Here is a 15,741-nt window from a genome sequence, read left to right as displayed (position 1 = left end):
ATTCTGGGAGCGTTCTTGAGAGGTCAGGGGTTTGGAGGATGGGACTCCCCCATGGTGGTTGGAGGGGACTTTATTTATGTGTGAAATGGTTTATTTTTTTTTTACAAAAAAAGACAAGGAGCACGAGATGACAAAATGTCAAATAGTCTGGTGGTAAGAACTGGAGTGTTTGCTATAATATCCTTTGTACTTTTTTCTATGTATTTTGAATTTCTCAAAACAAAACTTTTTTCAAAGAGAGAACATCTGAATGGAAAAGAGTGAACTCAGCCTTTGTGGTTTTTAGAATATAAAGCTCTCTGATGTGCTGCTCTCTACACTTGATCATCACAATAACTTTTTTAAAGATTTACTTCTTTAGTTTAGAGAGTGAGAGAGAGCACGAGCAGAGAAGGGGCAAGGGAAGAGGGAGAAGGAGAGAATCTCAAGCAGACTCCCCACTGAGCGTGGAGCCCAACATGAGGCTCGGTCTTGCGACCCTGAGATCATGACCTGAGCCAAAATCCAGAGTCAGATGCCTAACTGACTGAGTCACTCAGGTGTTCCCACAATAATTTTGAAGTAATTATTTATCACCCTCATCCTATCTGGGCAGAAAATGAGACCAAGACTGATGAGGGAATTGCCATGACCCCTCTCAAGTTAGGGTAATGCTTGACTGAGAACCTGACTAAGGGATGATTTCTCTTTCAAGAGACAACATCAATGTCCTTCAAATAAGATTGCTGAGCAAGAGATCAAAGAAATTAGCTCTGAGGCCTAGAGGCAAGAGATCTCAAAGAGATCGATCTAAACTGATGGGCAATGACTGAGCAAATATTTTAATACAAATAGAAAATATGCTCTAAATGACCTTAGGCTGGTTGCTTAAACTTTTTAAGGCCTATTTTCCTTACCTGTAAAATAGGGTATTTACTGGGCACCTGGGTGGCTCAGTTGGTTAAGTGACTGCCTTCAGCTCAGGTCATGATCCTGGAGTCCCAGAATCGAATCCCACATCAGGCTCCCTGCTCAACAGGGAGTCTGCTTCTCCTTCTGACCTTCTCCCCTGTCATGCTCTCTCTCTCACTCTCTCTCTTTCTCAGGTAAATAAATAAAATCTTTACAAATAAAAATAAAAATAGGGTATTTACCCACCTCGTAAGACTTTTATGAGGATTGTACTTATATGTGGAATTTAAGAAACAAAACAGAGGATCATAGGGGAAAGGAGGGGAAAATAAGATTAGATCATATCAGAGAGGGAGACAAACCATAAGACGTTCTTAACTCTAGGAAACAAACTGAGGGCTGCTGGAGGGGAGCATGGGGGGGGATGGTGTAACTGGGTGATGACCATTGAGGAGGGCATGTGATGTAATGAGCACTGGGTGTTGTATGTAACTGATGCATCACTGAACTCTACATCTGAAACAAATAATACACTATTTGTTAATTAATTGAATTTAAGTAAAATTTTAAAAAAGATTTTTATGAAGATTATATAATATATGTATTGATGTATCATATAAGTTTTCTAATCTGTAACTTATGTAAGAGACTCAGCATAATATCTGGCCCTTAATAGATGTTCAGTATTTGTATGTTTCCTCTCGGGTGCCCACACTCCTGTGTATTATGTGGAACCATTGAGAACTGCCTTTTTTTTCCTTACCAGTAAAAATGGATGAACGTGGGCAGTTTCATGAGGTTTGCACTATGAAGGTCAGTTCTGATACCACTCTCCACTGTCTCATCTTGAATTCACATGAGGGAAGAGCAGAGCAGAGTTTGAATAAGACGGATGATTGTTTGGGGCTTGGGTTGAGAGTCTATTTGCAAGGATAAATAAAAGGGATTTGCAAGCATGTAAGAAGGACAGTCCAATTGGCAGGGATAGGTTTACATAATCAGGGTTAGGCAATTGCAAACAAGACAGTTGCTCAATAGCTCTTGGCATCAAAATATATTGACCAGCTGGGATATCATTAATGCTTAACAGTTTCATCCTTATGGCCGTATCTTGGCCAATTAGGTTGTCTTTGACCACCAAAGGGTATAATATATTCTGATGTAAATGCCACATGTGTGTCTGTATGTCACGTATTCTATTACTTCGATGTGGAATATACACTAAATATAAGTGCATCCGCTTCTTTGGAACGCCAGGTTAGATGGTGTGATTAAAGAGAAATAGAATTAAAGTATACATTGATTCCTTTAAAAAAATCAATATTCTGGGAAACACCTTTTTGTGTATAATGTGAGTAATAAGGTTCAAATAATCGAAATAATTTTAAGATGAAATTTTTAAAGGATGGTTACAGAAAAAGAAATAGGGTGAGGGAAAGCCAGGTCTGTACAATGTACGAATACAAATAAATGCAGAAGAAGAAAGGGAACCACTAAGGACAGTGATTTTTCTGTTAACAGAGGATTTCTGGAAGCATCAGAAGAAACACTTGGGGCATTATCATTAGCCTCAGAAGACATTTGAGAAATACCCCAGGTATGTTGTCTCCAGATAGCACCTTTAAGTTATAGGATAGAAAAAGATAGAAAAAGCACCACTAAGACAAAATTTAAGACAATTGAATGCCATGACATTTCCCAGAACGCTTCATACACTAAAATTTAATACATTAAAATATTCGGAATATTTTCAGACCCTGCAAGTATGACATTTACAGAATAAAAATCTGTAATATGAAGTTTTTAGAATGCAGCAAAAAACAACAACAACAACAACAAAACATCATCCCAACATAGAACTCTAACTTACTACCTACTCCAAAAAGGATAGAGAATTTCACTGGTAAATTGTTTCCATTTCTAAGCAGTTTATGTAATTTGATGTCCACTGGAATTCTTTGGTTACTTTCATTGGCATCTCTGGATTGACCTGGTAGTGCTGGTCATATATTTTTATTCCCCCATCATGGAGATACTTGCGTGGCCACCAGTGATTGCTCCCTATCCCTATGTTAGCCACTGAAGGTAACATTACCGCTCCTTCTTCAAAGCCAAGGACCTGACATTAACAACCTTATATGGGGCGTATCCAAAGAATTATGAGGCAACCAAGCAAGCTACTCCTTACATCCGTGGAAGTTAAATAATCATCTGATGGAAGCAAATAAAACACAGCCTGAAATGCAAAGAACCTGCCCTACAAATACTAGAAACGTATTTTTGGTGGTGCTTTGACTAACGAAGCCAATTTTTAGGGCTCACTTTCTTTTCCAACTTCAGATGGAGGACTTTTACCAGAATGTGGAGACCCTAGGTCATGGAATATCGTAGCGGGAAGGACTTAAGCAATCATGTGATCCAAGTCCCTTACGTAGAGATGAAGCCCTCAAGATGGAGAAAGCTTCCACAACTCCTTAACATCCTCCTGCCAGGGGGGCAGAGCCAAGAGTAGAACCCAAACATAGACCCACAACTAGATGAACACCATTGCCTCTAAATTGTTTTATCTCACTACTTTTGAACCACCTTTCCCTAAAAATAGTGTGTACTCGCTAACACTTCCAAGCTGAATAATCCAGCACCTTTGTTACTACAGTTTTGCTTTTCAAAGATAATAGTGGGATCTCTTTTTAAGTAGAAAATCCTGGGATGAAGGGATCCTGGGCATGAAATTCTGCCCGGGAGCCTGCCTGGAGGAGGTGTCCATGCTCATGTTCGGTCTTCATCTTGCACTGGCACTCCTCCACCAGCATCACCACCTTGACCACGGGGGCAAGGCTGGTGCAGTTCAGCTGCAAGTGCATCGTGGTGAACTTGGCAGGCGAGCAGTGGGAGCAGAATGTGTGGGGGTGTTGTGAAGCTCCAGGTAAATGAATGGACCCACATTTTCCAAAGCAAAGGTTGTTCTGTACAACAACTTTCTCACAGTCTTCATGGGTGATTGTCTACAAGGCAAACACATCTCCATTCAGTCATCTTGAGTCATTTCATTAACACACGTGATGCAGAAGCAAAAGACTCTAAGTCTGAAGATAATTCAGACTAAAACGTCAAGAACTTCCCAATTTGGCATATATTACAATATCCGAGCCATGGTTAATCTCCTAGGGCATAAAGCCATCTCAACTAAAATTTCTTTTATTGGACAGATTACTAAATGAGCCTTTAGGAAATCCCTAAGTTAATGAGAAAATGCTTTACGTCTTACATCCAAACTTGAAGAAATTTTGTCTAATTAGATGTTATCAGTTGAAAAATTCTAATGACTAACTTCCTACACGAATAATGTGCCTTATCTTTCTATGCCCCACAGTGCATTACGCATAATAGATTCTCCATCCGTGTTTGTTCAACTCCTCATAGAGTAGATCAGAACATCAAGATGAATTCTATTGTATTTTGCAGGGCCTAAAGTATGTTCAAACCTAAGAAGTTGCATAGGACAAAGTGATACGTCTGCAAATCACCATATATTACATCACCTTTGCCCCTCCCATCCCCCTTCACCTAGCTTTATGTGCCCTTCAAGACATATGAGTCAAACACCTTAATTTTAATTTAATTAGCAATAGAATTAAAAATAAGAGTTTCAAAGGAAATTCAATTGCATGATTTCTTGGGAGCAATTTTCTAATTGCACATGGCCAACAAAGCAGTCATTATTATTTGATAATGGACTTATTTCTACATATCCTTGCCTTTTCAGGCAGAATACTTAACTGCCTTACACAGTCAATTACCTTATAATACTGCCTGTTTAATTGGGTAGCATTATTGGACTGTAAAATTTTACTCTCCCCTGCATTGCTTTGGGTTTAAGGACCTGATGCAGTGTCTCAATTTAATTTAACATTTGGAGCGCAGGGCTTGCCAGGACTGACTGGAGGAAGCGGCTAGTAGAAAATGTCCCTTTGTCTTAATAGTGCAGAATCGATCACAATAACCATAAGTCAGCTAACGCGACAGGAAGTAGGAGGTGTTTCTGAGGGGAGAAAATGTGATCTCACACTGATATTATTTCTTGAAAGCTTATGAGAAAATAAGTTAAATTAAATCATTTTTGCCGCTGTAACCGTAGAAACAATGTCATGACTTCCATCTGACAGCCTATGAAATAGTTGGGTGGGAAATACAGGGGATTAAGACCAAGATACTTGTGTACGTGAGTGTTTGGCTAGGAGTCCAGTGTTTCCCACCTTATCTACAGGTAGAGTCGACCTGCTCGTCCACATCCCAATAGAGCATAGGGTATAGCTAGAAAGAAGCTCTGGTTGGCTCTCCCAAGTTCCCACTTCTCCTAACTGAGGGGACGGTCTTACTTATCTTTCCAGATAGAACACCTCCAGCATAAAATAAGTTAAACCCCCTAAGACAAATGTCTGTGCCACCAATATGAATGATTATTCATCTGAACAGTAGCATCATACCATTCTCACAGCATTTCCGGAATACCAAGAGACAACAGAGAGTTAGAAGGAAATTTGGAGAGTGTAATGATAGTTTGCCACATGTTATGATGAATACCCAAGGATCCAATCAGGAAGTTAGATAAGAATCAGGCTCCCAGCAGCCTCCTCCCCAACTCTCCACCTGCCCCAGCTGTCCTCCCCTTTCTTGCCAACTCTGATCCCCTCCCTCATCCAAAGCAGATACCTGGCCGAAGGGCACTGTCCTACAGGTCTCCTGATGTACTTCATGGCTTTTGATGGGCAGGATGATCCCCTGAGAGGCTGGGCTCATTCTGAACATGAAGTGGTGCCAGAATTTCTTGGCCTCTTCCTGAAGAGGAGATTTCTCCATCTGCGTCCCATCACTGGGCTGGGTGACGGCGTGGGTCCCAGGTGGGATGTGCTCAGGGACCAAGTCCTGGGGTGGACGCAGGTCTCTCTCGGGCTTCTTCCAGAACCTGCCAAACTTGGATAGCATCTTCTCTCTCTGCCTCTGGCCTTCTCCTAGCCCTATGAGGTGGGGCACCGCGACAAATAGGTCTGGCTTCTCCTCAGCATCCTCATGGTTGTCAAGGGGGAGCTCTCTGCGATCTCTTTCTGGGAACACAGGGGAGACAGAACTAGGACTTGGGCGGCCATCTTGCTGTGCAGCCCTCCCTAGTGGCAGGAGCACCAGCAGCTGAAGAAAGAGAAGACACATGCTGTCCGGGGCCCAAGTTTCTTGCGCTTTCACAGATGGTGAGGCCTAAAGGAGAGAAAGGCTCGCTCTCTGCGGGAATGCAAACAAGGAGATCCTATATATAGATACCTGCCTTGTGGGACGGAAAGGCAGGTGGTCAGTAGCCAGGCACAGTAAACACATTTATTGTTTGCTTGAATTATGTAGTGCTAATGGTGTCATGCCTTCACTTGAGTTTTGTGTATTTAAGAAGGCACCAGTGAAAGCCTGAGACCCAGGGGGTAATTAGCTGGCACTTTATCTATCGTCTGAGATTTACAGAGCCGCCTCTGAGAAAACAACACATTCTTTTCCCGGATTTCCCATCACTGTTATTAGAAGAAGGACCAGAGTCAACAAACATTTGTGGTGCATCTGCTTTGTATTGGGATCAGAAAGACGAGACATGTTTTTATGACAGAAGTATATCAGATAAAAATTAAAGGCATGCATTTAGCAAATGCCCAAGTCTCCAGGCTTTACACACACACACACACACACAGAGAGAGAGAGAGAGAGAGTGAGTCAGCCAAATAAATATATCAAAATTATAAGGAAGGAAAAGGAAGAAACAGAAGAATGTTAACTTTGTTGAGCGGAGGACTCTCCCTCTCACTTACAGGTAGTTGGGGTTGTTGATTTTTGTTTGCTGGCAGGATACAGGGAATTCATTCTCCTTTTCCATGCAAGGAAACTCCCAGCTCCCAAATTAACCCCCTCACTTGAAGAATCAAACACTTGATGCTAAATTTCACAACTAGCCAGCCATCAGATAAACCCTTTCAATTGTTCACAAATTTCTCAACAGGATCCTCGCTAATGGATTGCTCAGCAGCCTTCAGGGCAGATGGGGGGATATGTCTCCTTCAAGCCACCCTATTGATTTTGTTCTCTTTCTCTAAACAAAGAGCCAGACTTGAAAACGTGGATTCTAAGAACCAGGTTTGATAGCTCAGGGCCTAAAACTGGCTGGTCAGTTCTTTACTTGACAGAATCCACATCATCTTCCTTATTCCACGGTAATTGATGACCAGGTTAATTAAAGAGGGAGACAAGCACCCATCTTCAGGAACCATAGGAAAATTTGTTAGCTGACAAGACTCTCATTCAAAAAGGTTATAAATCACCCAAGGGCATGCGAAAGAAAGAGGCAGATCCAGAATTGAATTGACTTGTCCCCCAATACCATTTGAATAGTATTTCCACTGGAAATTAATCCCATACTGGCTTATATTTCTTCCCCTTTTAATTTAATTACCATATTTTTTGCTTTTAGTAGCACATAATCCTGGAACATTGTCCCCATTCTCATACTGATTAAGCTTTCTTTCCAAGAATTGACCCACTGGAATCTTTTTTCCAGACATTTGTGTTCCTTTTAATAGTCATGCCTGATTGCTGCAACATAAAGCCTGAAGTGAATTTCTTTATTTACAATAATGAGCTATTTTTAAATGGACCATCGTTTTCCAGAATTCTCTCAGAAGAGACATCTTTTGTCTGTACTAAATACCCACAGGACCCGGGCTAGTATGAATTAAGATACACTTGATCTATATTAAATGAGCATTAGCCATTTCTTTTAACGTTGTTTCTTAAGTTGCCTTCTATTTGAATTTCTTGATCCCCCTCAACTATCCAATGACATAGCCTTTCCAGAGCTGGCCACTCTGCCCTGATTACAAATGTAATCTGGACACCAGCTACGTTTCCCCATTTCTGGGATGGAGCCTGGAGGCAGGTTTCCTGCTCAGGGGAGACTCTGGTTCTCCCTCTGCCTCTGCCCCCTCCCCCCCCCCCCGCCCTGCTCATGTTATCTCGCTCAAATAAATAAGTAAAATCTTTTAAAATAAATAAAAATTACTCATGCAGAATTTACTTTTGCTGTCCTATCATTCCCGTTGGGAAGATGTACCGATATCCTGAAGAAAAAAGTTAGCAAATCCTTCTGTGATGAGAACTTAAGTCTGTCTTCGACCCCTGCCTTTTATTAGGTTAAGGGCGGATGGCATTCACCTTTCACCCCATGTCTTTTCAGTAAATCTGAAACTATGTATGTGATACACTGTAGCTTACTCTTAAGAGTATAAACAGTTTGTATCTTTTAACAAAACTACTCTGCCTTTGTGGATCCTCAGTGATATACGAATCCAGTTACCTCCCCTTTTGGATGAAGCCAAATGGAGGAAGGTGAGGAGGGCCCCCCCCCCCCCCCCCCCCCCGTCCGACTCAGCAGGTGGCGGTGTGGAGAGAGCACCGCAGGACGGTTGGTGGACATAGTACCAAATGCCAGGGTGAGAGGCAGGCCCGCCCGGGGTTACATAAGCTAAGTCCACTGCCTGGGCTAACCTCAAACCTGCATGAGACCAGAGGGACTGAACTCCTCATTCATTCTTTCTGCATTGACAACTCAAGTTCAGCATCACCTGAACACCGTTTTCAACTTGACCTGGTTTTCCCAGGCACTACACTGTCTTGAGGACCAGGTGGGGCTCCCAGCGTCCCTGAGAGGACATGGCTGCTGTGTTTTTCTGTTCCCCTCTTGCAGACGCTCAGAAGGGGTTTATAAAATGTCTAGTGCTCTTTAAAGAGAAACAAAGAGGCTAAGTTCTCTCCTGGAAACCTACAACAACAGAAGGTGAGAGGTCGTGTTAGGGTCAGAGATGAGCATCAGAGGTGAATTGAGAGGCAGAAAGAGGAATTTGGGTGAATGGATTTGTGAAAGAAATCTGCTTAGGGTGCATGCCACTGTTTCCTAGCTACCCCTCTTTACAAAATATGGAAACACAGTGGGATTGTGAGGGGTTGGACTGTTGTAGAGGAGGACCAAAGTAGGCAGAATCTTTCTATTTTTTCCCAAAGAACAAGGGCTAGGGCATGTTAGGGTGAGTGGTTTCCCTCTTAAACCTATTATCTTGATTTAATTTCGTAAATTATTCAAAACATGACACTCGGGGCACCTGGATGGCTCAGTCATTGAGTGTCTGCCTTCTTGGCTCAGGTCATGATCCCACAGTCCTAGGGTCCAGCCCCGCATTGGGCTCCCTGCTCGGTGGGAAGACTTCTTCTTCCTCTCCCACTCCCCCTGCATGTGTTCCCTCTCTAGCTGTGTCTCTCTCTGTCAAATAAATAAATAAAAATCTTTAAAAAAATAATGGAACTCTCCCCTCTGCACTCCCCTCCCTGCTGCTTTCTATGGAACTGACACGTCAGGTAGAACTCATTCCCCGAAGCTGTTTTCTCACTGATGCATTCATTCATACCGCACATATGAGAGCCAACTGTGCGTGGTCTTGGGAATACAATGGTGAAGCTGTCCTTGCCCAGGCCCTCTGAAGTTTGCCGTCTATAGTGGGAGAACTGTTTCTTCAGAATAAGTTACATGAGGAAAAAACCTTGGCAGGCACCATTCCTGTACTAATCAGAGACCTTCAAGTAGGTCTAAACTCCACAGGCATGGTGGACGGTCACACTGTGTTCATGTTAATTTTATTCAATAAATACGTGTTGGGGGTCCCTGGGTGGCTCAGTCGGTGAGGCATCCAACTCTTGATTTCAGCTCAGTTCATGAGCTCAGGGTCATGAGATCGAGCCCGGAGTCAGGGTGAGTTCTGAGCTGATCATGGAGCCTGCTTGAGATTCTCTCTCTTTCCCTCTTCCTCTGCCCTTCCTCCACCCTGCCCCTGCTCTCTTTCTTCCTTGCTCGGACAGGTAGATAGATAGATAAAGGTGCTGAGTGCAAAGATGTGTAACCAATGCAATAATTTTCTCTTATTTTTGATTACATGGTGAATACTTGCAGTAACAAAACTCAAATAGTACAAAAAAGTGTACAATTAATGGAAAATCTTCCTGTAACCTCCCAGGCTTCCTGTCCTGCCATGGAGACAATCACTGTTATCAACTTCTTTATATTCGATCTTTTAAATTTATCACCTGTTATGGGCTGCATCGTATCCCCCTAAGATTTACGTGTTGCAGATTCAACCTCCTCATCCTTCAGAATATGACCGTGTTTGAAGAGAAGGCTTTTAAAGAGGCAATGAAGCTAACATGAAGCCATTAGCGTAGGCTCTAACCCAACAAGACAGGTGTCCTCATGAGGAAAAGAGATGAAGACAAAGACAGAGAGGGGAGACCACGTAGAGACATCAGGAGGGATGGCAGTCTGCATCCCAAGGAGAGAACTTCCAGAAGGGCACAGGCTTACCAGCACCCAGATATCAAACTTTCAGCCTCCAGAACTGTGAGAAAATAAACTTCCGTTGTTTAAGTCCCCCGGTCTGGGACCCTTCGTTATGCCCCCCACCCCTAGCAACCTAATACATCACTCAAAGAGAACCGAATGGGGAGCCAATAAAAAGGATATATATCAAACGGTGCATCAAAAATCCCTCTTTTTCACTTTTAGGCACTGATCCCCAGGTTACTTTTTAGGGACAGATTATTCCGTTGGCTGTTTCAGTGATATATGGCTCTCTGTCCCAAGCACCTTGGAGAAACATTCCATTTCTTTTGCAACTGGGAATGTATCTATCCCTGTGAAATGTGACTAATCAGCTACTTACCCAGATGGTAGCGAGGGCTCCTGCAAATCTAAAAGAAGGCCAAGACAGCTGAAGCAACGTCACGGTGTGCCCCACCATCCTGCCACCCACTTGTCCCCACTGCCCACAGCCTTGACTTACAGTCACTGATGCTAACTAAGCCTCTGCCATGCGCCTCTTCTCCATCCTTAAAATTCACCTTGATCGCTTCTCCCTCTGCACGGGGTTTGCTCTCAGAGAGTAATGTAAGGGCAAGTAACTTTGGACTGGAAGCCAGAAAACCCCTTTATCTGATTCCCAACTCTGCCTTCCAGCTTGGAAGCTATAGGATCACAAACACTCTGGGTCCTTAAACCTTGTCAGGGACAATAACACCTGCCCTGCCTTCCTCATTGGGCTCATTGCCTTTCTTTTCACCCCAAATCCTGCTGTCACCCTGCATGATGTCTCTGTCTGCATGGATGGGTCTGCCCAACAACAGGCCATCAGTGACATGCTGCCCCATTCAAGACCCTATTGAAGTCTGATGACCTCTGTTCCCCTGGCCTCTCCCTCCCCCTCCACTTCAACTCTGTTCTTATCAGACAGGCTCCACCCTCTACACTGTGGGTTTCATGATCTCAATCTCTCTCTATCACTTCCTGTTGTTTCAGTTCTGTAGAGTCCTTCCCTGTGCTCCTCGTTATCCTTGTAATAGTCCTACCACAGCTGTAGCTACATGGTGATTTGTCTGAACATTGGTTGAACCTCTGTCTTCCCTTTAGATTTTAAAGCCCATGAAAGTAGGACTGTGTCTCCTGGAAGCACCATCTCAGGCCTTAGAACAGTTCCCGCCACATGGTAGGCACTCAAAATACTGGTTGTAAAAATGAATGGATGACCATCTCTAAGCTCTCTGGTCTTCACTTCCTTCCCTATCCAGGTTGGCTTCAGAGCCCATCACTTCAAACATTTGCAATATTCCCAATTCTCTTGCCCCTTTGCCCTTCTCTTGCACCCATCTAGTGGAGTTCTAGGTCTGGAGTCACCCAGCTGTCACCATCCCTGGGCCAAACCTGGGTTGTGGAATGCTGGCAGGGTCAATGTCAAAGTGGCAGGTAAGGGCTCCTTCTACAGTAAATACCCTCCTTCTTAACAGAACCCTCTGTTCTGCCCAGCAATCTTTCTATTACTCTAGCCAACCCTGTCTTCATTTTCTCTACAGATTATTTTAAAAACTTCTCTGTCTCCAGGCTTTGACCATTCTGCTCCTCTATGGTCTCCAGCAAATGATCTCATCCCTTCTTCCACAGACAAAGATGGAAGCCAGCAGATGGGAGAGTTCTCTCCCATCCGACCATCCCAGCATCCTGATTCATCTCTCCTTTCCGCTCTGCCCTTGCATTCCACCCTTTCCAATCTACCGTAGCGAATATTCTCCCCCATCAACCTTCTTCTCCATGGCCGCCTCCCCCTAGCATTTATACAACCTTTCCTTATTTTGTTTTCAGGTTCTACACGTTGGTGTTATCTTCTGCATTCATGGGCAAGTTTTGAAAAGAATTGTTCAAACAACCTCCGTTCTCACACCCCCTGCTACGTCGACCCATGCAGAGTTTGGCTTCAGCACTTCCTTAAATCCTCCTTCCCAGGATCACCCATCCCTCCTCGTAGCTGTTGCAATTCTCTGCAATATTTAACTCATTTCTCATAAATCTGATCCTAAAGAAAATGGAGAAAAGGAGGTCAGAGTGGGCAAAACAGCTATGAAAATCCTGAAGATTTAAGCTATAAGAGCAGAACAGCCATCTGGCCAGCTCCCTGGGTAGCGGAGGATTTACAAGGGGTGTCTCACTCAGAACACTAAAGTTTCTTTGGGATTTTAGAAGCCAGGTCCCTTCTTTACTTGGCCATTTGGTGATTCCTCAGACTTGGCTTAATTTGGGTGCATGTTTGTCTTCCTATCTAGGGAGAGGAGGCTCCCAGGAGACAAGGTCTGCGTTTGTTGGAGATGGCATTGTCAGCAGCTGAGAACAGGGATTTTGTTAAATGCAGTTTTCTCTTTCTTTTCTGTGCCTGGTCCCTTGCTTGACACTTAAGGAGTTAATGAGTGCTCATTTTAACATGCCAAGTCCAATAAAAATGAGGACGGAAACTTTTGATACACGGCCCTGTTGGGCTCTACTTTCCACGAGCTATCTCTTTGTCCTGGAGAACTTACCCTTAATTCTCTGCGTTCAGACTCTATTTTAAAACCAAGTTTCCAAGGAATCTGGGAAGACTCAGAATAAACCTTTCTTTATAACCCAGCCTGGCCACAGCCTCAGAGTAGGTCTTTGAACTCTGTCTTACCAGCCACAATTCCTAGGCAGGTTGCTCTTTGAGGATAAATTACACTCCTAGAAAAGGTAGCTCCTGCCAGAGGACTCTATCTGTGTTAGGTGACTTACGCAGCTTGTAAATTGTTTTCCTCCAGTTGGAAGAAGAGGGTGGTGTATCACCAACAGAAAGGAGTGTAGGGGGCATCTGTCTGAAAACCATTTCCCTACTGGCTACCTTGCCAGTTTCTGCTTATACAATGCAGGCAGCTTGGGGGAACCATATTGTCCCTAGAAGCTCATAACACATGGACAAATGATTAAAAACACATGGAAAACAGTTCCACAGCTAAGCTAAAATTCAGATGGGAATGGAAAATCAACTTGCAAAGCTTTCAACTGACTCGGGGCCAAATGTGGGACAGAATGCGAGGAGAAGTTGCCAAAAGAGAGGGAAGTTGGGGGAAAAAAAGCAGCTCATGGATAGGAAACCTAAAACAATGACACCTTGTATTGACAACCCTTTCCTAACTCTCCAAGAGTAGGCACCAAAATCAACTCTGGAAATATTAAGACCTTCCTTTCGTGAAAGATTTCAGACAGATTTATATTTTCTACCCTCCATAAATAAAGGTTGGCTTGACTATCTTGGCAACACCTATGTAGAAACATAATGTTAAGTATCTGTAACATAAATATTAAAATATTACACATTTTTCCTTTTTCCTTAGAGGTGTGGGAATTAAGTAACAAGGTGACATGAGACAAACTGTGAAAAATCATGACAATAAAATGCAAAAGCAAAGCAGAACTTTCCAGGAAGGCTTGCCTTCTGTCGCCTACCTGACCCAAGGCCCAAGGTGGCCATAAAGCTGGGGAGGCCTTTGTCATATTTGCAAAATTTCCATTCTTAGTTCAAATCTGAAACTCTTTGGAAGCTTGTTATTTGAGGTTGGTCCCTAAAATGACCCAAGAATTCTGGTGGGTAGGAAACCCTCAGGCAAGGAGATTTCCTGGAAGTCAGATTCTGCTAGTATTCCCCGTCCTTTCACTTCCTGCCTGAATCCGTCCTGACGGCCATACAAGCCAAACCACCTTTCTCTCCATTTAGCACCATTTAATTCTTCACATGTTCATCTGGGGGATGGATGGACCCTCAAGACACGGAACAAGCATGTTCCTTAAATACTGAATGCAAAGGGAGATTGTGAAAACATGGCTCCCCGGAGGAACCATTCTTAGAAAAAGAACTATCCTTCCAGTCCTTAGCAACAAACAATTCTTTCTGTCGTGTGGAAAACCATCTGCTAGCGTGGCTCTCTTTATCATGAGATTTGTGTATCATAGATCACGTCTGAAAGCAAGGCATTTTGGGGTTTTAAAAAGGGCTTCCTTGGTCATCTGGATTTCTCCAAAAACTGGAACCACTTCCACGTTCAACACAAATGTCCTAACATGTGGGAGAGTTCTCACTTGTCATACGGAACTTTAAAACCTCTACTCTCCCCCGCCGTCCCCCCTCCCTGATCCTCCTTCCCTGTTTACTGGTGAACACAAGCACTGTTTAAAATCGTCACTTTCTTGGGGGGCCCGGGTGGCTCAGTTGGTCAAGCACCTGCCTTTGGTTCTGGTCTCGATCTCAGGGATGTGGGATCAAGCCCCAAATCCAGCACCACATTCAGTGTGGAGTTTGCTTATTCCTCAGTCTCCCTCCCTCCCCCCAGCCCTCCTTGTGCTCTCTCTCAAATAAATAAAATCTTTAAAAAACTTGTCACTCTCTTCCAGGTACTTTGCTCCCCACCCCCGACGCACACACACAACAGCTTTTCATAAGGAAGCTTTTATGGAGTACCTATTATGTTCCAGGCATGCTTTTTGTAGTTTCACATTTAATCTTCACAGCAGTTTTTCCAGAAAGATATTGTTATCCCCATGTTATACATGAGAAACCTACGCTTAAAGAATTCAAGATACAGAGCAAGTACATGGTGGAATCGTGCTATAAACCCAGCTCATGTTTGTCTCCCCCATCAGTTTCCTTTTTGCAATGTAGCTATTAAAAAGGTGCATCCAGCCATCAAGGAAAAAAACCCCGAAATCTTGCCATTCTCAAAGATGTGGATGGAACTAGAGGGTATTACGCTGAGCGAAATAAGTCAATCAGAAGAAGACAATTATCATATGATCTCTCTGATATAAGGAATTTGAGAGGTGGGGCGGAGGGTCGTGGGGGGAAGGGAGGGAAAAAGATGAAACAAGATGAGACCAGGGAGGGAGACAAACGGTAAGAGACTCTTAATCTCAGGAAACAAACTGAGGGTTGCTGGAGGCTGTGGTGGGTGGTAAGGGAGGGATAGGGTGGCTGGATAATGGACACTGGGGAGGGTATGTGCTATGGTGAGTGCTGGGAATTGTATAAGACTGACGAATCACAGACCTGTACCCCTGAAACAAATACATTATATGTTAATTTTAGAAATAAATAAATTAATTAAATAATGCATCCATTATTTTAATTCTGCTATTTTAAAATAACAGTACGTGATTGAATTATCACTTTAATGGAGACAATGTAATTTTCCATTAAGTGTTCTTCTGTCATTGGATATTTAAATCATACAATTTTACGCCGGTATTTTACTGCCCTGAAATAAGGATATTGTTAGACTTAGAGCTATTTTCTTTTGAAAATCTTCCATGTTGTAGAAATTAGTTTCTTTCTTCAAACAGCTTTATTGAAATACAATTGACATACAATGAACTTGTGTTTAATGTATAAT

The 15,741-nt window shown here is 43.1% G+C and overlaps 1 protein-coding gene across 1 annotated transcript; it reads right to left on the bottom strand.

The window, feature by feature from the left end:
• Positions 1-3,581: 3,581 nt before the first annotated feature.
• CER1 (cerberus 1, DAN family BMP antagonist) lies at positions 3,582-6,099 on the bottom strand. The gene is made up of 2 exons (XM_046021762.1): positions 5,605-6,099; positions 3,582-3,896 (listed from the first exon to the last, which is right to left on the bottom strand). The coding sequence occupies exons 1-2, from the start codon at positions 6,097-6,099 to the stop codon at positions 3,582-3,584; spliced, it is 810 nt and encodes a 269-aa protein (XP_045877718.1).
• Between the last annotated feature and the right edge of the window lie 9,642 nt (positions 6,100-15,741).

The sequence above is a fragment of the Meles meles genome, chromosome 11 (assembly GCF_922984935.1).
Source record: "Meles meles chromosome 11, mMelMel3.1 paternal haplotype, whole genome shotgun sequence".
NCBI classification, from domain to species: Eukaryota; Metazoa; Chordata; class Mammalia; order Carnivora; family Mustelidae; genus Meles; species Meles meles.
Note: the sequence above shows the minus strand (reverse complement) of the source record. Positions and strands in the feature narration are given on the sequence as shown.